This window comes from Pseudomicrostroma glucosiphilum, assembly GCF_003144135.1.
Source record: "Pseudomicrostroma glucosiphilum strain MCA 4718 unplaced genomic scaffold BCV69scaffold_15, whole genome shotgun sequence".
Taxonomy (NCBI): domain Eukaryota; kingdom Fungi; phylum Basidiomycota; class Exobasidiomycetes; order Microstromatales; family Microstromataceae; genus Microstroma; species Microstroma glucosiphilum.
In genome coordinates, this window is record NW_020289927.1 from 394,031 (window position 1) to 420,569 (window position 26,539).

The window sequence follows — 26,539 nt, forward strand, 5'->3', positions numbered from 1 at the left end:
TGCCATGTCATGTCATGCGGGCGGGCGGGGCGTTGGGGTGGAAGCTGAATGAGGCCTGGCCAAGTGGACGTCGATGGAGGACGACGAGGAGGAGGGGTGACGCGTTGGGCGTTGCTTGTGCGCGCGCGTGGTGGCTGTGCCAGTGCTCTGGTGCTCGCCTTGGTTCCTCCGCTGCAGTCGATCTTGGCCGGACGAAAGAGGCGTGGACGCGCAACGCCTCTTTACACGCCAGCGCGTCGCGTTTTTTCACTCCATCCACGCCTCACGCCTCACGCCTCACGCCCCCTACGCCTGACCCTCTTGGCTGCGTCTACCTCCGCTCCTCCCGCCCGTCTGACTCTGCGTCCACCCCGACCGTTTTTGGGCGTGCAGATGCGATGCGAGGAGATTGACTACTCCTACATCGTGACCCACCCCCTTCATCTCAACTGCACCTTGCCTCCTTTCCTTTGCCGATACTCAGCCACCCCATCCTACCCATCCACAGCTCATTACCATCCGCTTCCCGTCCCCGATCCCTTCGACAACCCACCCCCGCCCCCCCTTTCATACGAAAGCTCCTACTAGACGAAGGTCTCGTCGTCTTCTATACCTCCTCCACCACTGAAGAAGGCGGCAGCGATACACAGACAAAGGAGTGACAGCACAGGGTAGAGTTCACTCGGAGGATCACAAAGTTCAGCTGCATTGCTCTCAATCCCTGCGCATATACGCATACACCCACATCGGATCCCCATCTCGCATATAGTGAGACCAACCATCCAACCATCCGTCCAATCCACGCAAGACACCACACTGTCATTACCCCTACGACTCCGTTGGGACCATCATCACATCATCGCTGCCACTTCGCTGGGCAAGTCGATCCCATCCTTTCGGTAGCAAGGCATCATCAAACGCATAATCACCTTGACCTCCTACTAATCGTCCACACACATTCACACACCGCATACACCCGATGAGGGTCAGACATCCTTCGTCGTCGCCCAATTCTCTTCCTTCTCTCTCATCGTCGGCTTCCTCTCAATCGCAAGGAGAGTCTTACAAGGATTTCGATAGCGGGATGGATAGGACTTCCCCTGCGGACTCCTCTTCCTCAAAGGAGAACAATGAGGACGCTGTGAGGGCAGTGAGTAGGCCATGTACGAGATCAAGTCGCCTGCAACCACTGACACTGACAGATTCGCACTCACTCCCACTCATCAGGCTGTTCATCGGCTCCATCAACAGATCAGGAAGGGGAGCAACGCTCAGATGTCAATCACTCCGTCGCCCTCTGCTGCATACATCAATGTAGTCAGGCCCACGGCCGCCCTGCCCGCTAGGAGCGTCGCTAGGCCTATGGCTTCTCAGTCCGTGGCAGAGCCTGCATCTCAGAACACTCCTCGCCGCTCTACACAAGCGACGGCGCCTGCTGTAGCAGCAGTGATGCCTGCACCTACGCCAGGTCCCTCACAACTGCAACCCACACCCACTCAGAGACTGCAGTCCCTACCGTCTGCCCCTCCTGCGCCGTCTGCCGAGCCATCTCTGTATGCCGCCGTCTTTGGCCCCCAAGTCGCCAGCAAGCTCCACGAAGCCATTGCTACCTCGACGCCCAAGACTCCTCCGCAAGACCACATCAACAGTTTCGCCTTTTCCACCCCACGCCGCAATGCCTCGTCCGCCATCACTCCCTCTCCCTCCACTAGTCGCTCACCATACGGCAGAAATGGCCTGACAGGTCTAGGCGTCTCGGCCCGTCTGCATGCCATTAGCTTACTGCCGCAATTGGGCTCTCCAGAGAGGGCTAGACGAGGTGGACCCCCTGTTGGCACTGATCCGCACAATTCTCCTTCGAGGGCGCAGCTGCAGCGGGAGGAGCTACTGGCCCACGCACATCCTCACCAGTCTTGGCTGCTCCTGGGTCGAGATGAACGAAGTCGAAGTCCCTCATTGGACGCAAGAGAAGGTCATTCTGGTAGTGCAAAGCGCAGGAGAGTCGACGAGGCCAACTGGTCCAGCAGTGCTCACCAACAGCCCCTGACGCCTTCAAGACATGGCGTACTCTCCAACGGCCATCCAGCTACGCCTCTCGCCAAGGACCTCGGCCTCATGAGCGGCGTTCGGTCCAGACAGCCGTCTCACTCAACGCCTCATCGTGTGCGCTTTTCCTCGCCTTTGCAAGAGCCAGCTACGAATGAAGAGACGGATCGGGTCGCTGGAGTCCTCTATGCCATCAGCGAAAGGAACAAGCGGGAGAAGGCCCAATCCAACGCTACCCTCGGCCCGGCCTTTTCGCCTACTCTTACAGCGACTACGCCGACGAGGAAGCAAGAAGGACGATTTGCTGACCCGAGCAGTATCACTCCCAGACGAGCCAGGATGGCCAACCATGGTGGATCTGCGATCAGGCGGCCCTCGACTCCGCCCAACCATGACGAAGGCGACGACTCTTCTGCCAATTTGCTCCTCTTTCTCGCTGGCTCACCCACTGCCCCCGAGAATAAGCGTCGCATGCTCGGTGAAGATTCCAGCAGTGGGCTCACCCCTGGCCACAGTGGAGGGCATCTAGGAGCAACACCTAGCTTGCTTAGCAGTCTAGATCGGAAAAGGTCTTCTGCTAGCGCTAGAAAGGCCCTCTTCGATGACGACGAGGATGGACTAGCGAGACATCGACGTCTGCCTGCTCAGAGTGCTGGTAGCCCCACGCCTGATCGAGGGGCAAGAATGCTACAGCCTTCTCCCATCATTAGCTCTCTACGGGATTCCAAAGTATTTGAAAGAGGGACAGGGAGAGGTGAGAGTCGACCAACGTCCGATTCGCCCATCACTCCACCACACAGCAATCGTCTCAAGCCTTCGCAAATTCCTCTAGCTGGCGATCATCTCGAAAGCGGCTCAAGCTCTTCACAGCCCGTAGAAACACCGCCCTACACGCCCTTCAAGCCTTCCCATCCCAACGAGCAGCTCTCCACCGTCTCGCGATCTCCTTCTCCCTCCCGTCTCTCCCCCAGTCGAGTCCAAATGCACACGCACGCCCGTCTCCTCTCCGGGCAACCTCTACCTCCTCCTCGAACCCCCTCTCCAGCACCAAGCGAGAGTGCTCCACGAACCCCCCACACCCCCAACCAACACGCAGCAGGTGGTGCAGGCTCTTTTGCCTACTCTGAATTCGTCAATGTCTCTCCTTCGCCCAAGCCAAGGAGTAGAGCGACGAGTGAGAGGGGAGTCTTTGTCGGACGAACACCTAAATTGGGGAGTACATTTGGATCTGGATCTACCTCTGCCTTTGCCTCGAATGAGCACGAGGAGGAGATGCTCCTCACACCTGGACCCTTCTCTGCCGCTACCAACAGCAATGGCAATGGCAATGGCAATGGCAGTGCGACACGAAGAAGACCTAGCGCAACCGCGACTGGTTCGCCCAGCCTGCCTATCACACCTTTGCGTTCCACTGGCCGTAGTGGCGATCCCAAGAGGAGGAGACTGCCCAGCAGTAGCAGTAACAATGCGCTTGCAGACCAGGTGATGCACTCCCCTTCTTCTTCCCACCGAGGAGGAGGAGGTGTGGGAGGGGAGCAGCAGAGGATTCACACACGCAGTCTTGTTGCTCATGAACCGGAGAGGGGGAGCCCCAATGTTGGCCTTGGGCTTGACATGTGAAGAGGGGGACACTGCTTCGCTAGCTACATACCCACTCCGCCTCAATTCGAAGCCGCTTGGTCGATCAGTCAGTCAGTCAGTCAAAGGAGGCTCAGACTCAGTACATGCGTAGAGGTCTCATTGCGTTACCATCTCGCCGACCGGCCCTGCTCTCAAAGCGGGCTCTGTTCCTGGCTGATGGGTCATGCCGAATCCACACACGTAGGAGCCCCTCGAAATGATTCTACCGCGGCAGAAACCTGCTCTATACCCAACTTCCCCCAACTTTCCCGAATACCGCCACTGGGCTCTACCCTGGCTCTGTTTCTCGACCGACCGACCGACCTACCGATGGATCGATAGATGGCTACCGCTGCTACTGCTACTGCTGCTCTATACCCCTTCTTTTCGTATTCTTCTGAGATCCCTTGATGCATGCGTGCGCAGTGCGTACCTGCGAAAGATCTTGCTTGGTCGTGCATCCATTGGTCTTCCTGTCTCCCGTTTCCACTCTCTTCTTTCTGCCGCGCTGCTGCTGCTGCTGCTCCGTCTCGACTTGCTTCGCATGCTTCCTTCGCCTTTCTTACTCTTCCTCGAATCTGTCTTTTTTAGGTGTTTTCTCGATCACCCGTTCTCTATCAATACCCATTTCGATGTCTTGCGCTGCTATCGAATCCCTAGTGTGATCTTGCAATTCGGTGTGGGTCTCTACGCTCCTCTTCTTTCCTTGTACGGCCGAGTCGACAGACCAGATGACTCAAATCTACTTGCTGCCCGCCGTGCTCGGTCTCCTCCTCGCCTTCGTCCTCGTCTTCGATCTCGATCTCGACCTTGATCTACCGGTACCTCTACCGTTTCCCTGGGATCGCTCCTCCCTAGCGGCATCTCTCACACGTCTAGGAGGGCGAACAGGGGTGCTGGCGAGGTAGCTGGCGAGGGCACCAGAGGCAGGCGCAGATGTCGGGACGGGACGGCTGGCGCGCTGTCCACTCTCGTCCTGCTCCTCTTGGAGATGGCAATGCAGTGCCGGAGAAGGGGGAAGGAATCTGTGACTTTCGAGGCCGGAAGTTGGGTGCGTCGCAGTAAGCGTTGGAGAGAGGTCATCTTGGTGTAAATTGGTGTCTGTCGTTGATGTCGCTTCCACTCGTGGGGGTTGAGTCAATAGTCCATCTGCTCTCCAGTCTGCTTTCGCAGTGTGAGCTGATCTGTCCTCGCTGGCGGGAGTCTTGATCCCTTGTGCCTCAGAGTCCTTGACACCACGGCCTTCAGCATACTGCAAGCGCCAGTCGACACTAGGCGAGCGAGCATGTCCATAGCCTCTCACACCTCGCAGCTCGCCTCCCGAGCTCCCGCTCGCAGACGACTGCTTTCTATGATCATACCCATCACGAGACCCAAAACCAGAACCAGAGCCAAAGCCAGATCCGGACGCAGGGCTGAAGCCGTATCCCCATTCCACCCGTCCACTATCGTTCCTCTTTCTCTTCTCCTTTTCCTTTTCCTTCTCTTTCTCTTTCTCCCAAGCTCTGGCTCCATTTCCTCGATCCAGCTCAGCGATGGGGGAAGTAGGCGTCGCTAGCTCTTCCGTGGCAGAATCATCCGCAGCGAGGGCTAGAGCCATAGCTGTAGCTGTAGCTGTAGCTGTAGCTGTTACCATGCTGGCGCTACCACTACTGCCAGGCCAATGACCTTTTGTAGCAGTACCGGGGACGCACAGACTTGTACTGGTCGAAGTGAGGTCAATACTGCGTGGACGCAAGCGTAGAGCGGGTCGAGTCTGACCTTGTGTCTGCACTCCTGAGGCGTGCTGTCCTGTCTGCGCCTGTGTGTGAGCAGCACCGGTAGAAGGAGAAAGAACGGCCGTCTGTTTGAAAGCGCTCGTGAGAGCCGTACTTGACCTGCTCGGCTTCAGGTACCGAAAAGGCCGTGCTGGAGATGTACGCTGAGCAGGAGTGCCCCCGCTGGTGATCAACGTGGAGGTCGAGGCAGCTATGGGACTGCTGAGTGCCGTGCCTGAAGTGATAGCGTTGCCTCTCAACGGTTGCGGAGCGTAGATGTGGTGTGGAAGCGGCGCTCTCGGTGAGCCGAGACTCGACCTGGGAATGGAAGAAGGACTCGTGGGCGTGCAAGACGTGGGCGTTGCAGAAGAGCCATCGAACGAAGTGCTGACACTGGCACTGGCAGTGGCGCTGCCACTGGCGACGCTCCCTCCGCCACTAGCTTTGTTCCCTAAAGCAGGACTAGTAGCTCTCCCAAGTCCATAGCCAGCCCAAAGTCTGAGTGCGCTAGAGCTTCTGCGCGCAAGACGGAGCACCCTCGCGTCGAGCAGTGTACCACCACCACCACTGGCACCACCACTGGCACTCGCAGCATTCGCACTTCCGATGCCGGAGGAGGGCGAGAGTGGAGCAGAGACCAGCGTCGAGTTCCGACTGGAGAGACGCGGGAAGGACGCAAGACGTGAGCGTGGCGAGGTGTTTTCCACCGACGCTGTGTTCGTAGTGGAGCTGCAGCCGAGGAGCAAGTCTTCCAACCCTTCCTCATCAAACCAGGCTGTGCGGCCTGTGACTAGTGCGCTTGTGGAGCGTGCTGCAGCTGGGAGAGGGCTACTCGCGAGGGACAGTGAGGTGAAGGCGTTTTCCCTTGCCCAGCCATGAGCAGGTTCTGGCGTGAAGCTGCGCTCGCTCGTACTTGCGCTTTCTCCTTCCATGGTCTTGCTTTCATCGCTTACGCTGTTCTTGACCTTCTCATTACTCAATGCAGCCTTGGCAATCCTCTCCTCCTTCCTCTTCTCCTTCCTCAGCGCAAGCGTATTGTGGCCAACCGCCTCAAGCGTGGCACGATCCGAGTCGGTGTAGGCCACATCCGCCGGTGAGGACTCCTTTTCGTTCCTCAAGCCAAAATTGGCGCCCTTTTCGATGAGGAGATGTACGCAGGCGTGATGGCCGTTAGCAGAAGCGTGATGTAAGGGTGAGTTGCCTTGCATGTCTAGCGGGTCGATCTGGGCGCCGTAAGAGAGGAGGAGGAGGCAGAGGTCGTAGAAGCCGCGGGAGGCAGCTTCGTGCAGAGCAGTGAATGAGGTCCGCTGGTCGGCGGCATTGATGAGGCGTAGGAGAGGTGTGGTTTCCGACTTAGTCGAGTGGTTGAGTGAGGCCCAGTCGGAGCTGGTGTGAGACAAGCGGGAGGAGGAGCGTTTGACCTTGGGGCTGTCGACAGGCTCTCGTTCGACTTCATCCCCGTCCTGCTGCTGAGCAGCCTGTTTCTCCATTTGGCTGCAAATTTCGGTATTCTCTTTCGAATCTTGCGCAGCCTCTTTGTTGTTGCTTTGTGCTTGTGACTCTGACAGACTCGCATTCTCTGCAGCGCCAGACGAGCTGAAAGACGCCTCGTCCATTCGCCCTTGCACATGCGCATAATAGACTTGCATAATGTCGGCTCTGTCAAAGATGGCCGCCAGGTGGAAGATGGTCCTACCATACTCATCTTGTGTGAGTCTCAATCTGTCGCCTTGATCTTCCTCATGTCCACTCTCCAGTATCCACTTGACCATGTCTAATGAGCAACGGTACTCGATGGCGAGCTGTAGAGACGTCTTGCGTGCGTCTTGCTCGGACACAAGACAGTCGAGTGGATATGGAGGTGCTGGGAACTTACTGCCTGCGAGTGTCGGGTAGCCTGGCCAGCGTGTAGAGGCTGGAGGTATCGCTAGAGCTGGGGCTGTGGTAGCGGAGCTACCCTTGAGATTTGGAGCCTTGATGTTCCTCACATCGAATACGAGCTTTTCTCCCCCGGACACCTCCTGTGGTCCGTCTCGAAGGGGAACGAGACACTCCTCTCCCAGCACCCTCAGTCGTGCTCTCAGCCTGTTCCATTCTCTCCTTCTTGCCTTACCCACTGCCACCCCCAGCTCCAGTACACCTTCAGGCGGTTCCTTCTGTTGGTACGTCTCAGCAAGCTCCATTGCCAGCTTCGCCACTCGCTTCGCAGCAGGTAGATCATCATGAATAATTGCCCGACGTAAGCGCTGCGAAAGGGTCGTCTCTGTATCTCTACCTGTTCCCGCGGTCATAAGTGTGGGCGCGTTCGCATAAGCTCTCCAAAGAGATGGACCGCCTGGTCTGGGCCAATCTTCTTCCAATTCCAGAGTGACTTGAGTACAAGGGCGCGGTAAAGGTAAGTGCTTGTGTAGATAGCGCGGGCAGGTGGGGAATCGCTTGCATATTGGACGTTGAGGAAGCTGCTGTTGCTGGTGGTGCTGCTGCTGCTCCCCCTGATTGGAGGGTGAGCGCTCACGAGTAGAAGTGGACGACTCGTGAGTGCTGAGGACGGCAGTGCTACTGGTGATGTTGGTAAGACTGAGCATTCTGGCGCTTGCTCTTGCTCTTGCTCTTGCTCTTACGCTTCTGCCTGCGCATGAACCTGAGCGTCAGCATGGATGCCCTGGAACTGCTCCAGACCCAAAAGGAGATGGTTGTGCTGGTGCTCGTGGTAGCGGTAGCGGCCAACTTGACGAATAGGACGAGGACGAGGACGGGAAGAAGCACAAGCGCAAGGTTGCAAGGTTCTAAAGGTAGACTACCGCCGTGTCCCTGTGTGCGTCCCTGTTGTTCCCCCCCCACACACACAGTGCAATGCACTCTGTGCCTCCCTGCCGTCCACTTAGCAACCGTCGTCGGCATCCCCGCGCTCTCGGCCCGCGGCAGCAAACGAGAGCCAGGAGGGGGCCAGAGTAGAACCTTCGTCAGTACCAGACACTGTACGTCAGACTCACTCGACAGACGGGTAATCGAATGACATCTGATCAAGGAGAAGATGAGTGTGTGTATGGTACCAAGACTGCGGAAACTTTCCCCCCTCTACCCTCCCTTCTAGTCCTTCTTGAGCTCCTTCCTTACCACCATCGTCGCTCCGGCCGTCTGCTCCTCCTCTCCACCATACGCCTCCACGGCACCGAACAGCGCCTTCAAATCGAGGGAAGAGGTCTTGACTCCATCTCCCGGCGCTGCTGCTGCTGCTGTTGCTTCCCCTTCACCACTGCCTTCCGCTGCTGCTGCTGCAGGTGCAGTCCTGACGATGAACATCTCTAGACCATCGCCCACTTCGATGTGCCTCTCCGTGGCGCTGGTAAAGGAGTCCATTGTGATCCGCAGGACGGTGGCCACGTCGTAGGTTCCGGGGGCTGGGATGGGACGGCCGGGCGTGGGCTGCTGATTCTTGTACATGATCTGTTAGGGTGAGGGAGAATGGTAGGCGCGTGTCAGTCCTTCAACTCTTGCAGCTGAGTCTTCTCCCTGACCCTCTTGTTGCTCACCTGGTTGTCTAGGAAGGGCTGCAACAGACTCTGTGCCGCTCCAGCTGCTCTGCAAGTCTCCCTCTCATAGCTCCCCACTGGGTCGAATGAATACACTGCTCCCTTTCCCTCCTCATCCACCCCTCCCAGGATATTGTACACGTAGTAAGGGAAGAATCTCTTTCCATAAAGCATCGTGGAGATCATCCTGGCAATCGCGTTCAAGCTCATGTGGGTACCGTGATTATGACGGTAGAAGACTAGTCGCTGCTTGACCTTGTCCACTAGGGCTTCGGCATCGGCGGAGAAGCCATTGGTAGCCAGGGTGGCCACGTCGTTTAGACGGAACACCTTGGGCTTGTAGCGTGTCTGGATGGAGTAGCCAGTGGATTGACGGGTGTCTCCTGCGACGACGCAGAAGTCAGGACCTGCAATGGCCAGAATAGAGCCACCTTGTGGGGAAGGGAAGAGAAGGAGAGAGCGAGCGAGGGAGGGTAAGCTCAATCGCCCTCTGCTTCTGTGAAGTCGTTGTCGTCTCCTCTTGCTCACCATTAGAGTCATACGGCGAGAACTGGTGGCCAATGGGCGTGGCTACCGTCTGACTCTTCTGTGCTGCGGACTGCGTCTGCCTCGAAGGGCCAAAAGAGTCGTAGAGCATCGACATTGCTGGGGATGAGGATTGGCGGAGGAGACGAGACTACTTGGCTGGATTGGATAGTAGCAGCCTCGGGACGAACGACGGACAGACCAACCAGGCAAGGAGGCGTGGCCCAAGCGTCGTCAGCAGCTGTGCGCGGAGGCGGAGGCGGCAGAGCGGAGCGGAAGGGATGGAAGGATGGAGCAGATCGGAACGGAAGGAAAGGAAAGGACAAGGCGCCGGGGAGCCGCCGCCGCCGCCGCCGTCTGAGTCTGGCCCTGGCGTTGTTGGCGGGGGAAAGGCGAGGCAACGCAACACACAAGGCAGGCGCACAGTCAGTCAGTCAGTCAGTCAGTCACTGCTCACACTCCCTCACCAACCACTTCTTCTCATTGTTCTCGTCACTTGTGTACAGCATATATCCACCTCCTCCCACCACAACTCCTCCTCACCACCACACCTCAGCCATGTCAGCAGATGCAGCAACCACTACGCCAGCAGCCAATGGCAACGGCAATGGCACCCATGCAAAGGAAGCCAGCGACAAGAAGTACAATGTAGAAATTGCAAAGATGCCCGGAGCTCATGGAAAGCCAGACAAGGCACATCATGATGCTGAGATGGACAGGTTGAAAAAGGAGATTGACAAGGTACAGGCAGAAGTGGTTAGTATCAAGGCGAGAGAAAGAGAGAGAGAGAGTACAGACAGAGCGGCCTTCCCGTCAATGATATACTCACCCATTCCAACCCTTCTTCCCTTGTGCTCTCGTACCTGACAGAACGAGGTGCGGAGCTCCCTCAGCGGAGGCGGACCCTCTGCCAACACACCTCAGGGACAGCGCAGGCAAAAGCTTCGTGCCGAGCTGGACGAGCTACGAGGTGCCCAGGCTGGAGTAAAGGGCTCCAGGGGAAAGGTACTCGATGAGCTCAAGCTGTTGCAGGAGTCGACGAACAAGAAGGTGAGAAGAGAAGATTGAGGGGAAGAATGAAGCACAGTCATACTGGATGGAACCTACAGTAAGCTCAACGATCACTCTATGGACCTTTCTCACCCTTCTCGCCCTCCCCACAGGTCAAGGACCTACAAGCTTCCCGTGCCAAGTCGCCCTACAAGACCCTCGCAGACATTGACGCAGCCATTGCCCGGCTCAACGCCCAAGTGGAGTCTGGTTCACTGAAGATCGTCGAAGAGAAGCGGGCCCTTGCAGAGATCACCAACCTGCGCAAGTCCAAGCGTAACGTCGAAGCATTTGAAGCACAGCAAAAGACCATTGACCAGGATCGTGCCAAGATCGATGAGCTGAGGAAGAGCCTAGACAGTCCCGAGGGCAAGAAGCTCTCGGAGCGGTACGACGTCATCAAGAAGGAGCTCGATGAGATTCAAGCCGACTTCGACAAGACGGCCGGTTCGCGCTCGAAGCTCATTGAGAAGCGTACACAGCTATCATCTCAGCTGGACGACCTCTATGGTGAGAGGCGGGAGCGCAACTCGGCTTACAGGGAAGCTCACGATGCTTGGTATGCACGCAGTCAAGCAGAGAGGGAGAAGAGGCTCGAGGCGCAGCGGGCACAGAAGAAGGAAGACGAGGAGCGCAAGAGGAAGGAGCAGGAGGCCATCATGAGGGAGGAGGCCGCCATGCCTGCTTTCGCCCAGGAGATCGAAGACTGTGACGTCCTCATCGCCTACTTCTCTGGCGGCTCCGCTACCAGCGCCACCAAGACTTCGTCCACTGCCGCTAGCACCGCAAAGGATCTGCCGGGGACCAAGAAGCTCGAGCCCCGCAAGATCGAGACGGACACGAGCGCTTTTGGCCAGGCAATCAAGAAGAAGGGCAGCGACGCCGACGATGCCGACAGCTACTATGTCGGAGGCGGCAAAAAGGGCAAGGGCAAGGGCGGCAACAAGAAGAACAAGGGAGTGCCACTTGCCCTTGGCGAATCTCCCTCTGAGGACGCTTCTGAAGCTACTGCTGCTGCTCCAGCTTCAGGCAAGTCATCAGAGCTCCGTGTCCCCGTAGGTCACCTCTCTGCTCTCCTCTCCCTCAGCATCCCCCCTCCTTCTTCAAGTGCGGATATCCCCCGTGTAGTGGAGAACCTGAAGTTGAAGAAGAGGTACTTTGTAGAGAATCAGGACAGCAAGACTCGTGCGAGGATTGAAGAGGTGGAGAAGAAGCTCGGAAAGGCCAGTCTCGCAGAGGGGGAGTCTGCTGCTCCTACTGCTACTGCTACTACTGGTGGGGAGGGTGAGGAGGTCAAGGCTTGATTCAGAGTAGCGTCGGATTAAGAACTTTTACCTTTCTCTACCTCTACCTTTGACTGACTGTGTGTAACCTACTCGTCCACCGCTTTGTTTTTTCAAAAAGGGATCACATCACATCACATCACATCACATTGCCTTACACCACCTCTTTCTCGTCTCAATGTCAAGTCTTGCTGTGCTCATCCCATGCGACGCTCTGATTGACAGATTGACCGATCGTCTGGCTGACTGATTTACTGACTCACTGACTGACTGCCTCACTCACTCACTCACTCACTCACTCACTCACTCACTCACTCACTCTCTTGCTTGACAGTCTGAATATAAGGAATGGATGAACTAAAGGAATGCAATGTCTAAAGGGAGCGTATCCGCCTCGCATGCATAGACAGTGAAAAGAGAGACATTCGTCGAGTACGCAAGTCAAGTCATACCCCTCCTCGTACAGTACCAGGACACGCGCGTCCTCACTAGCTCCTCCCCTGAAGGCTCATTGCGAAACGTACCCGAGTGGATCCGACTCCTCTTCGCCCTCCTCCTCATCGCCACCGCCACCACCAGCACCGGTACTGTGCTCGTGTCCCTGACCATGCCCAAAGATCTCAGCAAAGACGCCCGAGTCCTCCACGCGCAGCTCACCTGGGTCCACCGCATCGGCAATTCGGCGGAGCGTCTCCTCGTCGATGTCGATGTCCGCCTCGACCGCCTCCTGGTGATCGTTAGGCTTCGCCGTCGTGTCATCCACTCCGCCTTCCCCTCCTGCTGGAACAAGACCAAGAGACGCCCTGTGAGCTCGCACCGCCTCGTCCCTTCTTCTCGCCCGCTCCGTCTCCCAGATGGAGTAGAAGCTCTCGGCGAGGCGCTGTAGACCCCACAGGTACCCCGAGTCGGGCGCAGAGCGGTCTGCTGGTGGGAAGCGGGCGAGGGGAATGGAATGCACCCCCGCTGCTGCCCCGGAAGCTGAGCCTGTAGCTGGAGTACCCTGTGCAGCTTGCTCAGCTTCGAGCTCGGCGGCCCTCATCCTCTCTCCGTAATCTTCGTCTCCTGGGAAGAGGAAATCGTGACCGGTAGAGCAGTGTGCGAAATCGATGATGCGGATATTGATCTCCCCTTTGCGTCTGCGACGTCGTGGTGGCGCCGAAGAGGGGACAGAGGAGGAGTGAGGTAGAGAGAAGGCGGCAGAGGATGAGGAGCGCTGCCTGCCTGAAGCACCGCTGGGAGTTCCTTGCTCGATGCTGGCGAAGCCTGACCCGGAACCGGGAGTGGTGGAGAAGGAGAATTTGCTAGAGCGAGCAAAGGAGGCATTCGCATCCGCTGCATCCAATGCTGGGCTATTCTCCAGACTCATCCTCAATCCGGGACTCAAGCCCGCTGTTCCCCTCCTCACCCTTGCCTCGAACTCGTCATCCAAGCGCTTCTGCGTCTCGCAATTCCCGTCGTAGATGAAGAGAAGCGAGCTAGCGTAGAATCTGTAACCCTTCAGCTGCCGGATGATGCGTGCAAGCCGGTACAGCTTCTCTAGAATCACGGGCACGTGGTGCAGCAGGAGCTTCTCCCCATTGTGGAAGAAGCGACTGAGGGCGCTTGCAAACTCGTCGGGTGGAACTTTACGGCCAAAGTACTTGTCCTGAAAGAGGTACGAGTCCTTCGTACAGTCGAAGACCTGCATGCCACAGATCCGCACCCCGTGGGTACGCGAAGTCGTCTTGTCGCACTTCTTCGTCTGAGACTTTTTCTTTGCTGGAGTGGCATCGAGTCCGTATTGTCGAGTGCCCATCTTGAGATCGAGGACGCAAGGGTGCTGTAGTCGACCTGTCAAGTCTTCCATGAGCAAGAATTGCTCCTGCCGTCCTGGGTACGGGTCAGTCTCCTTGGCAGGTGATGGTGCTTCTTGCTGATGTTCTGGCACAGGGTCAAGTTCCGGGGTAGCGACGCCCTGATCAGGCACCGTGGGGAATTGGACAGTGCTACCGCCAGAGGCCGAAGTCAGAGCACCGCCCCTTACGGACCTGCCTCTGGGAGCGGTCTTGTCTTCATTGCGATCAGCGAGATCGTCCATCGTGAACATACTACTGTCTGTCGAACCCCGACGATTCCTGCGGTGTTCTTCCTCGACCTGCGCAGGGGCAAGCTTCTCAAAGACATCCCCCACACTGACCGTCTTTGCTCTTTCCAAGCTAGTGCCAGGAGAGCTGTGCACAGGGGTAAGATCGAAACCAGCTCGTCGCTTGAGATGCAGTGCAGCGTCTGAGTGGACACGTCGAGGGCGGTTGCCAGAACCAGATGAAGCCTCTGCTGCTTCTCTGCTGGGCTCATTGCTCTGAAGATCTTCGACAGGCGAGCGCGGAGGCGTGCTCACTAGCCTCTCCCGGCGATTTCCCTCTCCCTCTTCTGCTCTCAAGATCGCCACTCTAGCTTCTGCATTGTCCCTTTCGCCCCTCCTGCCTGCACCCTCTTGACTCGCGTTCCACGCTTGAGCAAGTCGCTTGCGGTTCTTGTGCGCCCGGGCTCTCCTCTTTGAATCACCTCCGGCCGAGTAGTTCATTCTCTCGTCCTCGGAGTTGGGCGAAGAGAATACTTCTCTCAGCACCAATTCTTGCAAGCGACGGTTGACGGAGGTACATCCACGGCCTAGGAAGTTGTGGTTGTCCCGCGCGCCGGCCGTCTGAGGAGTTGAGCTTTCGTCCGGAGGAGTATCGAGAGCCTTCATCGTGCCTATCGAAGCGGAGTGGAAGCGCCTATAGGTGCGGCGAGGTGGTCGAGGCGAATGGAAGGATGCCTCCTCGTGGACGTCTGTCAAGGGCAGAGGAGCGCCCCCCGGACCGTGCTCGAGGCTGGAAGAGATGCGCTTGTCTTCTTCTGGTTCGACGCTGACGTGTCGCTCGGCAGACCTATGACTCCTTCTGGAGGACCGCAATGCAGCGGGCAAGGGACTGTTCATCTCAGTGCGACTGTTACCTCGCCTGCGCGGCGTTCCGGCACCGCTGCCTCCCGAGCCTTCAGTTCCATCTCCAATGCCACTCCTTCTAAGCATCCAGTCTGGCACGATATGCCTATTGAGGTCCAAAGCCACCTCTGGCACCTCTTCGTCATTGTTTTGCTGTCCAGAGAAGATCCTCCGAGGCTGGTCTTCCTCGTCTTTCTTTGCACTTTTCACTTCGTCTTCAGGATCCCTTTCGACATGCCTGTATGTGACATTCAGCACACCGAGATACTGAGGAATGAAGCTTAGAAGACTGGGAAACTCTCGCTCTACCGCTTCGTAGAACTGATTCTCTCGCGACACCAGAGGCTTGCACACAGCTCGTCGCGAGAACCGGAAGATGGCATTATGGCCGCCCACTTGATTGGTGAAGGGTTGAAGTTGGACGACTGTAGGAGCTGGCGTTGGACTAGCAGGAGGTGTCGAGACCCAAGCTTCGCGAGACGAGAGTGACTCCGGTTGAGGGTGAGATTGTCCCGAGTTCGGTACAGCGATAGAAGCAGAGCGGAAACCTCCTTCGGCGCTCTCTGAGTCATGATATGACTCCGTCTGATCGAATCCTCCTTCAGCGTCGCTTTGACCACTCTGGTAGTCCATGGATGTCGTTTGCGACAGAGTCTCGTGGTCCTCCCTATCTCCGGCCTCGGTCTCATCCTCATCATCCTCGAACTCGATGTCGGCCGAGAGACGTCGGGAGTCCCAGCCGGGCTTCTCGAAATCCACAATCTTCGAGCTTGGATTCCCGGGGCCCGCAAGTAGCGACGCTGGTGTCATTTTGGGCAACGTTGTTGACGAGTGCTGAGAGCTGTGGACCTTGTCGGGTAGAGCTTGTCTAGAAGCGTCATTTGCGTCGAGCAGCTTTGGTGAGCCTGGCCTACCAGCGGACGACGCCCTGGAGCTTGTTCTTGATGCAGACAACGAGGGGCGAGAGTGGTATGGTAAGAGCGGTGGACCCATCAGGTCAGATGGGGTCGTTGGCTGCCTGGGTGTGTCAATGCCTACTTGTCGTACAAGGGCAGCAGTTGAAGCAGGTTGCGAGCCCATTGGACTTTCTGCTTCAGCAGTAGACAAAGGTAGCGCAGGCTGAGGCAACCTGCCGATGTCTGGCAAGGAGCTCCCTGGGGTCTGAGATGACCACATCACAGCTCCTCTCGCCAAGTCGGCAGCACTGGCTGAATTGGGAGGATCTCCTATCACACCAGTATTCCTCCGACTGAGATTGCCAGCATCCGTCCCGGCGTTGATCCCCCACGGACTCCTTTTTGCGGGCTCAAAGACCACACTGGAAGCAGAGGGGCTCGTAGTGCTGCCCGGTCCCGCTCCGCCCGATCTCTCAGCAGCCCTTGTAGCAGACATAGATCTCGGCCCAGTCTCTTTGAAGAGCTGAAGACTGACAGAAGCCTTGCGTCCCGAAGAACTGCCCGGCGGTATCATGACAGCAAGGTCAGCATCAGAGAAGAGCTGCTCCCCTGCCTGTCCATCTCGAGGTAGTAGGTCAGAAAGACCATCTTCTTCGTCCTCGTCATTAGCGGGAGTTTTGCCGGACGCTGCGCTAGCTGTGCGGAAGTACCTAGCCTCTCTCGAGGAAGCGGTATTCCGTGCGGGCCTTCGAGGGGGACTGGCTTCAACCTCGCCTGAGTAGCTTCGTCGCGGGCTGATTGGTCCTTTGTGTGGTGGAGGCCGAGACGATCCTGCAACTGGAGAAAGGGACCGATCGGTGGGCCTGCTTTGAGAGAGTCCATACGCAGAAGGAGGCAGCATCTGTACCCTCTCGCTAGAGAGAGCCGACTCGAGAGGAGGACGTGAGCGGGAAGAGCCTGGAGCGCCCTGCGGAAAGGTATTGGGAGACCTTACAGCGTTCTCACTACTGATCGTACTCCTGGTTACGGAAGGTCTCCGAGCCGCCGCTGCTTCCGACCTCTTCTCCATGCCGCCCTTGTAAACATCCGGGGGAGAAAAGACGCTGGAGTCTGGCTTGGGGAAATTCGGGGGCAGAGAGATGTGTAGGCCATCGCGGTAGGCAGGATTCGGGGCTGATCCAGGAGCATATATTGCCTGAGCCAGAGCGGACGGTGGTGGAGGTGGGCTCATAGATGAGGTAGTGGTGGATGTTGCGGGAGCATCGGCCCTGCGCTGGTTCGAAGACCCATTGACTGGAAGGGCGGATTGATCATTGAGGTTCGGCCGTGTCTGCGCCTTAAGACGATCTTCGACGCTATCTGTGTTCATGGACTGGGCGGAAGCGAGGCGATGGTCGAGTGAGGGTGAGTGAGTTAATCAAGAGGGGGTGGTGAGAGCGCAAGAAACTCACCAGTTGCCAGCCAGATTCATGTGATTGGGTCTAGCAGTTCGGGGGTGGAAGGGCTGATCGGTAGCATACGGTACAGTCCGAGACGTAGGAAATGCACCGTACAGAGGAACTGCAAGGGACTGTGACGCGCAAGGCGGATACCACGATCGTGCAACGCGATGGCGGAAAGCGCGGGGGATGATGAGGAAATTGCTCTGCCTGAGCCAAGCGTGTGTGTGGGTAGAGTAGGGATCGTATCAGGGTCTTGTGTCCGTCGGAAGCGAGCACGAGGAAGCTCAACGTGCTCCGTCTGTTCCTATGTCCGTGTTGCAACGTGGGCGGGACCGGTGTCAGATAGGGTGAGACCGAATCCGCGTGGGCGGGCGGGGTGTGGAGGGCCGAGGGTGTTCCTGAGCGAGCGAGCGGAGAGGTCAATCTTGGCAGATGCCTATATGGAAGACGCCAGAGGAGAGATGCAAAGGAGAGAAGGAGCGGCGGGATGATCGTCTGAAGGAAAGGGGAGCTGTTATGGTATGATGGAATACGAAGACAATCGAGGCAGCGACGATGATCCGAGGGGCGAGGATGATTAATTAATTCAACAGGCGCCAAGTCGCGGCCGCACATTCATTGCCTGCCACGCTCCACCCCTCCGCGCCTCGGCCTCTGCACCTCCGCCCGCCCCCGCGTTTCTGGGTTTTGCGCATATCGGTGGCCAAGACTACACTCGATACTTCGCAAGGTGAAGCGAGCCGCAGCTCTCCGTCTGGTCTAGCAGTCAAAGCTTGGCAGTCGGACAACAAGCCCTGCCACTCTACAGTGCTTTGCCTGCTCACGGAACGCCTGTCCTCGGCATGGGCCCGGCCAGTACGGGTCAGCAGAAAAAGCCATGGCAATCTCTTGCAAAGGCCGCAATCTCGATGGTCGCTGACAGCGCAAAAGGAGGTGGGTACGCGATAGGTGTTTCTTCGTTCTGTACATAGCAATAAACCGTAGAGTCTCATCTCTTCCACATTCCACATGCACTTTCGTCAGATCTTCTGCCGTGCGGTGAGGAGCCACTCCGCCTCCTCAACTCCAGCCTAGAGCTCCTCGCTGAGCTGCCTTTCACAGAGCACAACCTCACATCTTGTGTGCTCAATTGCGAGGACCTCATCGCTCGGTGTGATGCAGCATTCCGCTCCGGGCCTTGGAAAGATGTTCCGAGGTACTGGAGGCGATTATATGCGGATGCGGCCATTCTCAAGGCCGTTAGCAAGATTGGCACAGTCCAGCTTGCGCAAGAGGCAAATCAACAGAACAGCGCAAGCCAAGCTTCCTCGTCGAAGCGAAAAGTCGAAGACCCTCAGCAAGAGGTCAGTCACGAAGAGTTTCATGAAGCTCTGCTAGACTGTATCGGCACACTAGACCTTGCCATTGTAGTGGCAGGAGCACCTGGTTGTGGACGTAAGGAGATGATACTCGACCTCATCGAGGTCAGTCAGTCACGCCTCTCGGGTCGGTATTCTCTGCAAGACTACCATACGAAGAAGGCCCGAAGATCTTCAGGTGGCGCTTCAACGATCTCACTGACCACTCAGACAGTGCATCACCCCCAAGTGCGAGCTACTGTCCGGATCCCGGAGCCATCCAGTGCTCCAACATTTGACTCTTTCATAGCCAAAGATCATAAAGTCCCGTTTGTATTGCGAGGCTTTGCAAAAGATTGGCCCGCTTGCGAACAGCTGCCTGGCCAACCGCATACTCGCTGGTCCAGCGGACAGTACCTCCTCGAGACCGCTGGAGGCAGAGGTCGGGTCGTGCCTTGCGAGGTGGGAGGCAAGTACTCCGACGACGATTGGGGACAGCAAATCCTTCCTTGGCAAGATTTCCTCGCTCGCTCTGGCTGGCAAGTGGGCTCTTCAGACATGTCAGAACACGAGCCATCCAGGCAGACGCTCTATCTGGCCCAGCACACCCTCTTTGATCAATTTCCCAAGCTCGAGGCAGACATTCTTCCCCCGGACTACGTCTTTGCAAGCGCTGAGATATCCGGATACGCCCCTCCAGTGAAGACCATGGAGGGAGACGAAGATGATGGCGAACAACGGCGTGTCATCGAGGACGTCGTCAAATCGGTCTGGATTGGGCCAGAGGGTACAGTCAGCCCTGCTCACACAGATCCCCACTTCAACTGCTACAGTGAGTCCGGAGAGGTCCGGCTAGGTCACGTAGTTCCTCGTCCATACTCATCCCTCATAGGGTCCTCTGTCCTCCACAGCGCAAGTCGTCGGGCGTAAATTGATTTGGGTGGCCCCTCCCTGGTGCGATCGTGGTATGTATTGCTATGGAGCAACTACGCCCTCTCCGCCCCCTACGTCACCTCGGACTTCCCCGCATGGCAAGAAAGCCGAAGCAAAAGGCCCCGAGAAGTCTCCGGGTGTGCCTGACTGGAGCTGTCTCGAGAGCAACGGCGATGACACAGCCTCAAACGCCAGCGAGAAAGGCGTCGACTTGACCGCTCTCATGACAAACACATCGCGCGTGGACGTTTTCTCCTCTGCGCCCACCGTCGAGGATGAGTACCCCAGATTCACTGATGAAGTGGAACCGGAAGCGATGTGGACTGTCTTGGAACCAGGGGATATGCTCTTCTTGCCTCCGCTGTGGTATCACGGGATGAAGAGCCTAGAGCGGGTAAGTATTGAGCGCAAAGAGCTCAGCGCGCGGTCTATGAAACGCCGTCTTTCTGCACCGCCTCACGATCTCTACCTCCTCTTTCCACCTGTTGCGCAGAGTTTTTCGGTATCCATGTGGTTCTAGCGAGTTCCGTGGGGTCTAATCTGATGGTGCCTGTCGCCAGCAAATTCCTCTTAGGTGCCGGTAAACCAGGGCCGGGTGCCTTCACTCCGGACCGTCATTGCCTTCGCGTACGCGCGCGGCCGGAGCAGTACGGGGTCCCGAGGGGCTGGGCCGGGTCATGGTATATTAAAGGGGCTCAAGAATTTGCGAGTCTCCCTTCTTCCTTCCTCACCTCCTCATCCTCCTTGGACGTAGGCCCATTCACCCCCCTCAACCCTATAACTCTGACACAGACATAATCTCCTCTACTCTCAAGGGCGATCGACCCAATCGTTCACCATGATGCTGCACCAGACCAACTGGGGTACGCTCTTCAGTCTAGCCGTAGCATATTTTGCTGTGGCCGGACCTTCGCTCGCCGATGCTCGCCTTCACAGCGCTACCTCTTCTCATGTCAGCACCAACGCCGAGTCTCTCACAGCTCGTGAGGTCTCTACTGGTGACAAGCCAACCCTGGTTGCCTTCGAGAGAGCCTCGGGCAACCCTTACAAGGCCTACGAAGAGAGTCTCAAGCTCAACAAGCGATCTACTGAGGGTGTCTTCCATCTGCCCGTCTTCCGTCGCGAGTCTCCTGATGCCAAGCTTCATCGACGTGCCAACACTCCTAGCACCACCACTGCTAGGACCAACATCGACCCACAGCTCCTTGTGGTCCCAGTCACCGTAGGCGGCAAGGCTCAGAACTACACCTTCTCTGTCACCTCGGATTACAACACTGCCAGGAATGTAGAGGACAACCCTAAGAGCTTCGACCCATCGAAGTACTCGAAGGCCAAGAAGCTCGGATCTGTCAAGGACGACTTCGATGACACCGCTACCGAGTACACTCTCGATGATATGGAGCTCTTCGGTGGCGTACCTGTCAACGGTGCTAGCCTGCTCTACCTCGATGCCAATGGCAACAAGCAGACTCTCAGCAACGGTGATCTCGGCTTTGGTCTCAAGGGCAGCGGTGGCTTCTCCGATGCCAAGGGCAAGACCACTCTGGAGGTGCTGCTCGAATCCAAGGTCCTCGCTCAGGATGTCTTCTCTCTGGCCCTAGGTGCAGGAGCACTTACGGACCCTGGAGTACTTCTCCTCGGTGCTTCCGTTGAAGCCGCCACTGGCGACAGTCCTGTCTACTCCAAGAGCTCAAAGGATCGATGGGCTCTCGACATCACCGTCAGCGGTCACAAGGGCAAGGCTGACCTCAGTCTCGACAGTGTCTACTTCACTACTCCACCCGACGTTGCTACTGATCTGATCAAGAAGGCTGGCCTTAAGCCCATCAAGAACCAGGCAGGTGACATTGTTGCCGAGGTTGACTGTGTCAAGGGCACCTCCAAGGCCGTCACCATCGAACTGGAGGGTGTCAACCTGGTCCTCCACGGCCCAGCCACGGTCATTCACGTTGCCGACAAGAAGTGTTACTTTATGGTCCAGGGCTCCGAGCAGGGCAAGTACCCAACGCCTTATACTCTCGGTGAAGCTATCTTCTTGTCGTACAACGTTTATTTCGATCTGTCAGGCGACACACCGAAGATCGGCTTCGCTCTTCCTAGCAAGGCCTCCCCTCCCAGTGAAGCTGGCAAGGAACTCCAAGCTGCTGACGACGAGGCTATCTCGGAGCGAGACGATGATTGCGACCAAAATGAGACTCGCGGCTGGTGCTGGGGATGTGATCCTCACAGCATCCACTGCGTAGACCGTAGACGTCGAGAGCCCGTCGAAAAGCTTACCAAGCGCGAACTTCAGCTTGATGCGGAGCTCAAGCGTCGTTGCGACAACAATGAGAGTTACGGCTGGTGCTGGAGCTGCGACCCTCACGACTACCACTGCGACCACGAGCGACGACGAGCGCTGGAGAAGGTCATGGCAGCTGAGCGCGCTGAGCTTGAAGACAAGGCTGCCTCTCAACTCGCTCGCGATGTCAACCCTGAGGCCTTCTGCGACCCTGACGATGACGGCGGAGGATGTGCTATCGAGACACGAAACACCTTCTGCGACCCTGACGACGACGGTGGAGGATGTGCTATCGAGACACGAAACACCTTCTGCGACCCTGACGATGACGGTGGAGGATGTGCTATCGAGACACGATCCACGGCTGCCCCGCAAGTCAAACGCGAAGATGGCTGCGACGACAACGATGGCTACTGCATTCCCTGCCAAGCTAATGACCCAGACTGCGAACGCCGCCGCCGACGAGACCTTGATGCCTTCTGCGACCCTGATGACGATGGTGGATCATGCGCTCTCCTGCCCGCAAGAGCCGAAGCTCGTCGCAAGGTGGCTGAGGCCGTAGCAGCTCGATCAGCAGCAGTCATCCACTGCGACCCTACGAGAGATGTCCCATGCACAGTCACTACCTGCGAACCGTCCGATCCTGAATGCAACCCTCACAATGGAAATGACGGCGTCACAAAGCGCGCGGCTAAGGCTTGCGACCCAGAAAACGAGGAGTGCGGCTCTGAGGAAGAAGCGGACTGCGATCCCCTACAGGACCCCGATTGCCTCAGTCATCCCAGGCGAAGCAATGTCGTTCGTAGGGGAACGGGTCCTTACGGCTGCGACCCCGATGATGGCGTCTGCATCGCCTTCAAAGGCGTTCCATCTTGCAACCCTTTCACAGGTGAGAATTGCCATAACCACAAGCGAAGCAACGTCGCAGATGAGGGCGATGGCCCATACGGCTGCGACCCTAACGATACCGGCTGCATCATCTTCAAGAACAAGCCATCTTGCAACCCTTTCACAGGTGAGAATTGCCATCACCACAAGCGAAGCAACGTCGAAGATGAGGGCGATGGCCCATACGGCTGCGACCCTGACGATACCGGCTGCATCATCTTCAAGAATATTCCATCCTGCAACCCTTTCACAGGTGAGAATTGCCATAACCACAAGCGAAGCAACGTCGCAGATGAGGGCGATGGCCCATACGGCTGCGACCCTAACGATACCGGCTGCATCATCTTCAAGAACAAGCCATCTTGCAACCCTTTCACGGGTGAGAATTGCCCTGGCCACGAGCGAAGCAATGTCGACAGCAGGGGGCTCAAGATCCCAGCCTGCGATCCCGAATTTGACCCCACGTGCGGTTTCGCATTCTGCGATCCTAAAGACCCTGGCTGCAAGCGAAGCGATGTCGTCAACAAGCGCCTCGAGGCTCCAGAATGCGATCCCCAGATTGACCCCGGGTGCGGTTTCGCAGTCTGCGATCCCGATGAAGACCCTAACTGCGGGCAGGATCGCAAGCGAAGCGTGATCATCAGTGAGCAAGTCGAGGCTCGAGAATGCGACCCTGAAGACGACCCCGACTGCGCATTCTACGAAGACCCGAGCTGCAACCCTGACAAAGATCCCGGATGCATTGGACACCGCAAGCGAAGCGGAGCCGCCACGAAGCGGCTCGAGGCCCTAGCCTGCGACCCTCTCTTCGACGACTGCGGTCCCGTAAGTGGTCTTGGGTGCAATCCTCTCACTGACCCCTCGTGCGCCCACAAATCCAAGCAGAGGGACGTTGTCAGTGAACTGGTCGGAGCTCCACCCCTGTCTCCCTATTGCGATCCTCAGCAGGACCCTCTCTGCCCCCATTCCCAGCAGGAAAGGGCAGTAGGCGGACCTGGGCGAAAGAAGGAGGGATCGCTGATCTGTATGCGCGGCTATACTCCAGAATGCCGAACAAAAGAACAGTGGGACCAATTCTTCCGTTCAATCGGTCACAAGAGAGCTTTGTCCAGCGCGTCTCCTCCTCGAGGCCCACATCGTCCGCTCCTTTGCGTTCCTGGCGACAATCCGGAGTGTAACGAGCACAACATGGGAGGCATCGGAAAGGGTCCTCACGGACGTTAGACGACTTACCTAATCGTGAGCCCGCAAGCTCCCTATCGTCAAACAAAGACGAATCAGTGCCCCTATCTTCTCCCCCTAACCATCATACCTGCTACCTGTGCGCACCGTGCCTACACAACCCCATAGCAAATTATCATCTTAATTCCTTCCTCTTCTTCGATGTCTCTCTACAGAAGACAATGCACAATTCTTTTCCTTTATTCAAAGTGTATCGTCGGGTGGGTGCTTCCTTTTGGCTCTGCGTGCTGTGTTGACGATGCGTCTTGTAAGCGATGGGCGAGAGGACAATCATCAGCGGAAAACCGGAGCACGGACGGACGACCGACGACAAGTCCGTTGTGATGTGGCCCATCTCATGAGACAAACCCACCGTGGCTCTTCCTCGGGAGCAACAACAAGTAAACGTTGCTCTCCGAGAGGAGGCACAGCTCGGACCTTTCCAACCCGTTTGAGTTTGCTCTCGACAAAGACGCCCTTCCAGTCGGACATCTGTAACTTTGCCGATCCTATGTAATGAGCTCGTTGATGCTGCCGTGGCATACTCTTTGGATAGACTCTATTCTGCGTTACGCGCTGGTCGCTCAAGCTGGTCTTAGGCTTCCAGCGATGAAGCTTTCTTTGTGCTTCATCATCCTGCTGGTGGTCTCCATAGCGGCATCACAGACTACTGCCAGGCCCAGCAGATTGACCGCTCGCACTTCGCCCCCGAGTGGATATCGTCGCAATCGCCGGGGGGAGCGCATACCAGAGCTACAGCAGTCGTCCTCGAGCAGCTCGTCAGAAGGAGGAGACGCTGCTCGCGACCTCGGCGCATTCATACTGCCTTCGACGCCCCCACCGTCAATGCCCTGCTCTCCACGAGGCTTGCCGCCCACTCGCTGTGCGAGCGCACAATCCTCAGAACTCAATATCCATACCCCAAGTGGTAGTCCGACGCCGATCGTCAGCCCGGAGGCAGCGCCGCGGACGGCTGTGGCTGAGCGGAAGGGGAAATTGAAGAAGCTGCTGGACTCGTTGAAGAAGAAGTGGAAAGGCAAGAAGAAGACCGGCACTTCGGGAGTCAGGCTGCCCTCGTCTTCCCTTACCTGACGAGAGCAGCGGACTGCATTGATATCACAGGAAGGACGGAGGTCAGGAGCACTCTTACTTCGAAGGAAGACCGGAGTCATGAGAGCAAAGGACTTATGTGATTTTGTGAGCACAGACGGTCGGGACACGACCATTTGCCAGCCAACAGGCAGTACACAAGCTATGCAGAAGCCCTCTCATTTGACTCAGCAATAATTATCTCGAGGCAACCTTGCTTGCCTTCTACATCATCGATCTTTGCCTTTTTGCCCCGAGACGAACTTCCTAGCGCACTTATCATTCAGGAGAGAAGTGCAGGCTGAAGTTTTCGCGGAGAGGAAAGACGGGTCCCACTTTTATATGCTCCCCCAGTCTCCCTCTTTCCCTCCTGCCTACATTAGATCAGAGCTGGTCTCCAGAAATTTTACCCTCCCCAACCTTGCAAGGGCGCCTTTTCTTCTCTAGACTCAGTCGTTGTATGAGGCTGTCCACTTTTGGCCTGCTCTGGGCTGCCAGTCTTGTCACATGTGAAGTGATGGCGATGCGGGGTCAACAGCTGCAAGAAGAGCTACAAAGCTTAGCAACAGGCACACGACTCAATCGACATGGCGAGGAGATCTCCGCTACACAGACTTCATCACCTACAGCCTCAGCAGATTCGAGATATGACTATAGCCCATGGGAATTTCCGGCCAGCCTTGAACACTCCGCGCCAACTTCGGCAGCGCAGAGTCGTGTGCCCACTGCTCACCCCTCTCATCAGAGCTTGATATCAATCGCCCAATCTCCAGTCTACAACGTTCACACACCGAGTCCGGCCTCAACGCAAGGCTCCGATGCAAGCCCGAGTCCTGCCCAGACGGAAAATTCGAGTGCGACCCCAAGCCCAGGGGTTAGCCCGGATCGCCCTGTTGTGCCGGAGCAGAAGAGGAAAAGCTTCAGAAAATTGGTCCAGACATGGGCGCAGCGGTTCAGAGGCTGCACTTCGCGTGCTAGACCCAGCCAATCCAGTTGCAGAAGTACCGGACCCAGTGCCGGAACGCCTTCGCCTCCATCGTCCCCGCCGCCGTCGCAGCGCCGGTCGAGACCACGCAGTGGACTCCGGCTGCACTCACCAGGGCGAGGTTGATAGCAAGGCTAGTCTGTACTCGGTAAATCTACTGCTATGTGGAACACTTGCAATTGAGCCGTGCCAACAAAGACAGAAAAGTGTGAGCGCAAAGCGGTCGGAAGAGGTCCGAGAAGCGTTTGCTAGCAATCAAGTGGGTGCGCAGGAGCAAAAAGAGCTACAGTACACGATGGCACTGTCGCAAAGTGACCTTGCCCTCACGCTTGCGACCCTTCCCAATCACAATTTTGAGCTCACCCGAGATGTTGCTGTCTGCTTAATATGACCCGCAACCCACACCTTGTAAGCACCTTTCGAGACAGCCTGTAACACTGTACTCGGATCCCATCTACCTCCAAGGCTTGATACGATTGACTCAAGATGCATCTCACAAGCCTACCAGTTGTAGTGATATTTACCATCGCTGTGCAGGTATCAATAGCGACGACAGCGCCACCAGATCAGCTCCTGATTGAATCAAGAGGGTCTCGTTCAGGTACAATGCCTACCTCTCCAGAATTGCAGTACGGACGTCTCAACCGCCACGGGGAACGGCTCCGGGCTACGCAATGGTCCTCAGGTTCACTGTCGTCAGACTGGCGAC

The 26,539-nt window shown here is 57.0% G+C and overlaps 11 protein-coding genes across 11 annotated transcripts; 6 read left to right on the forward strand and 5 right to left on the reverse strand.

The window, feature by feature from the left end:
- The first annotated feature begins 763 nt into the window (after positions 1-763).
- BCV69DRAFT_69813 (hypothetical protein) lies at positions 764-3,850 on the forward strand. The gene is made up of 2 exons (XM_025495456.1): positions 764-1,129; positions 1,207-3,850. Exons 1-2 carry the CDS (start codon positions 959-961, stop codon positions 3,643-3,645), a joined length of 2,610 nt encoding a protein of 869 aa, XP_025345828.1. The 5' UTR covers positions 764-958; the 3' UTR covers positions 3,646-3,850.
- On the forward strand, positions 3,851-4,349 carry BCV69DRAFT_69814 (hypothetical protein). The gene has a single exon (XM_025495457.1). It carries the CDS (start codon positions 4,056-4,058, stop codon positions 4,308-4,310), a length of 255 nt encoding a protein of 84 aa, XP_025345829.1. The 5' UTR covers positions 3,851-4,055; the 3' UTR covers positions 4,311-4,349.
- A 2,171-nt stretch (positions 4,350-6,520) lies between these two features.
- Positions 6,521-6,697, reverse strand: BCV69DRAFT_233815 (ankyrin; the record flags this gene model as incomplete). The annotated part of the gene is made up of 1 exon (XM_025489872.1): positions 6,521-6,697. A coding segment is annotated over one exon (177 nt), but the record flags the coding sequence as incomplete, so codon positions are not given.
- Positions 6,698-8,492: 1,795 nt separating this feature from the next.
- BCV69DRAFT_314552 (putative PRE7-20S proteasome subunit) lies at positions 8,493-9,578 on the reverse strand (the record flags this gene model as incomplete). The annotated part of the gene is made up of 3 exons (XM_025495128.1): positions 8,493-8,849; positions 8,936-9,366; positions 9,464-9,578. 3 exons carry the CDS (start codon positions 9,576-9,578, stop codon positions 8,493-8,495), a joined length of 903 nt encoding a protein of 300 aa, XP_025345831.1.
- Positions 9,579-9,989: 411 nt separating this feature from the next.
- BCV69DRAFT_284969 (hypothetical protein) lies at positions 9,990-11,998 on the forward strand. The gene is made up of 3 exons (XM_025493234.1): positions 9,990-10,216; positions 10,331-10,510; positions 10,624-11,998. The coding sequence occupies exons 1-3, from the start codon at positions 10,019-10,021 to the stop codon at positions 11,812-11,814; spliced, it is 1,569 nt and encodes a 522-aa protein (XP_025345832.1). The 5' UTR covers positions 9,990-10,018; the 3' UTR covers positions 11,815-11,998.
- Positions 11,999-13,207: 1,209 nt separating this feature from the next.
- On the reverse strand, positions 13,208-15,181 carry BCV69DRAFT_238884 (SAICAR synthase-like protein; the record flags this gene model as incomplete). The annotated part of the gene is made up of 2 exons (XM_025489968.1): positions 13,208-13,678; positions 15,008-15,181. Coding segments are annotated over 2 exons (645 nt in total), but the record flags the coding sequence as incomplete, so codon positions are not given.
- A 1,783-nt stretch (positions 15,182-16,964) lies between these two features.
- On the reverse strand, positions 16,965-17,897 carry BCV69DRAFT_69976 (hypothetical protein). The gene is made up of 2 exons (XM_025495461.1): positions 17,106-17,897; positions 16,965-17,013 (listed from the first exon to the last, which is right to left on the reverse strand). The coding sequence occupies exon 1, from the start codon at positions 17,709-17,711 to the stop codon at positions 17,136-17,138; it is 576 nt and encodes a 191-aa protein (XP_025345834.1). The 5' UTR covers positions 17,712-17,897; the 3' UTR covers positions 16,965-17,013; positions 17,106-17,135.
- Positions 17,764-20,045, forward strand: BCV69DRAFT_69887 (Clavaminate synthase-like protein). Its single transcript, XM_025495459.1, has 4 exons — positions 17,764-18,029; positions 18,120-19,265; positions 19,345-19,760; positions 19,860-20,045. Exons 1-4 carry the CDS (start codon positions 17,939-17,941, stop codon positions 19,884-19,886), a joined length of 1,680 nt encoding a protein of 559 aa, XP_025345835.1. The 5' UTR covers positions 17,764-17,938; the 3' UTR covers positions 19,887-20,045.
- Positions 19,794-23,887, forward strand: BCV69DRAFT_69877 (hypothetical protein). The gene has a single exon (XM_025495458.1). The coding sequence runs from the start codon at positions 20,205-20,207 to the stop codon at positions 23,757-23,759; it is 3,555 nt and encodes a 1,184-aa protein (XP_025345836.1). The 5' UTR covers positions 19,794-20,204; the 3' UTR covers positions 23,760-23,887.
- A 289-nt stretch (positions 23,888-24,176) lies between these two features.
- On the reverse strand, positions 24,177-25,143 carry BCV69DRAFT_69981 (hypothetical protein). Its single transcript, XM_025495462.1, has one exon. The coding sequence runs from the start codon at positions 24,980-24,982 to the stop codon at positions 24,341-24,343; it is 642 nt and encodes a 213-aa protein (XP_025345837.1). The 5' UTR covers positions 24,983-25,143; the 3' UTR covers positions 24,177-24,340.
- On the forward strand, positions 25,144-26,136 carry BCV69DRAFT_69895 (hypothetical protein). Its single transcript, XM_025495460.1, has one exon. It carries the CDS (start codon positions 25,306-25,308, stop codon positions 25,954-25,956), a length of 651 nt encoding a protein of 216 aa, XP_025345838.1. The 5' UTR covers positions 25,144-25,305; the 3' UTR covers positions 25,957-26,136.
- The last annotated feature ends 403 nt before the right edge of the window (positions 26,137-26,539 follow it).

Coding starts and splice junctions, on each gene's coding strand:
- BCV69DRAFT_69813 (XM_025495456.1), top strand. CDS start 959: ATGAGGGTCAGACATCCTTCGTCGTCGCCCAATTCTCTTCCTTCTCTC. Junction 1,130..1,206: donor ATGAGGACGCTGTGAGGGCA/GTGAGTAGGCCA, acceptor CCCACTCATCAG/GCTGTTCATCGGCTCCATCA.
- BCV69DRAFT_69814 (XM_025495457.1), top strand. CDS start 4,056: ATGCATGCGTGCGCAGTGCGTACCTGCGAAAGATCTTGCTTGGTCGTG.
- BCV69DRAFT_284969 (XM_025493234.1), top strand. CDS start 10,019: ATGTCAGCAGATGCAGCAACCACTACGCCAGCAGCCAATGGCAACGGC. Junction 10,217..10,330: donor ACAAGGTACAGGCAGAAGTG/GTTAGTATCAAG, acceptor CGTACCTGACAG/AACGAGGTGCGGAGCTCCCT. Junction 10,511..10,623: donor AGGAGTCGACGAACAAGAAG/GTGAGAAGAGAA, acceptor CCCTCCCCACAG/GTCAAGGACCTACAAGCTTC.
- BCV69DRAFT_69976 (XM_025495461.1), bottom strand. CDS start 17,711: ATGTGCGGCCGCGACTTGGCGCCTGTTGAATTAATTAATCATCCTCGC.
- BCV69DRAFT_69887 (XM_025495459.1), top strand. CDS start 17,939: ATGGGCCCGGCCAGTACGGGTCAGCAGAAAAAGCCATGGCAATCTCTT. Junction 18,030..18,119: donor CGCTGACAGCGCAAAAGGAG/GTGGGTACGCGA, acceptor CACTTTCGTCAG/ATCTTCTGCCGTGCGGTGAG. Junction 19,266..19,344: donor TCCCCACTTCAACTGCTACA/GTGAGTCCGGAG, acceptor TGTCCTCCACAG/CGCAAGTCGTCGGGCGTAAA.
- BCV69DRAFT_69877 (XM_025495458.1), top strand. CDS start 20,205: ATGATGCTGCACCAGACCAACTGGGGTACGCTCTTCAGTCTAGCCGTA.
- BCV69DRAFT_69981 (XM_025495462.1), bottom strand. CDS start 24,982: ATGGTCGTGTCCCGACCGTCTGTGCTCACAAAATCACATAAGTCCTTT.
- BCV69DRAFT_69895 (XM_025495460.1), top strand. CDS start 25,306: ATGAGGCTGTCCACTTTTGGCCTGCTCTGGGCTGCCAGTCTTGTCACA.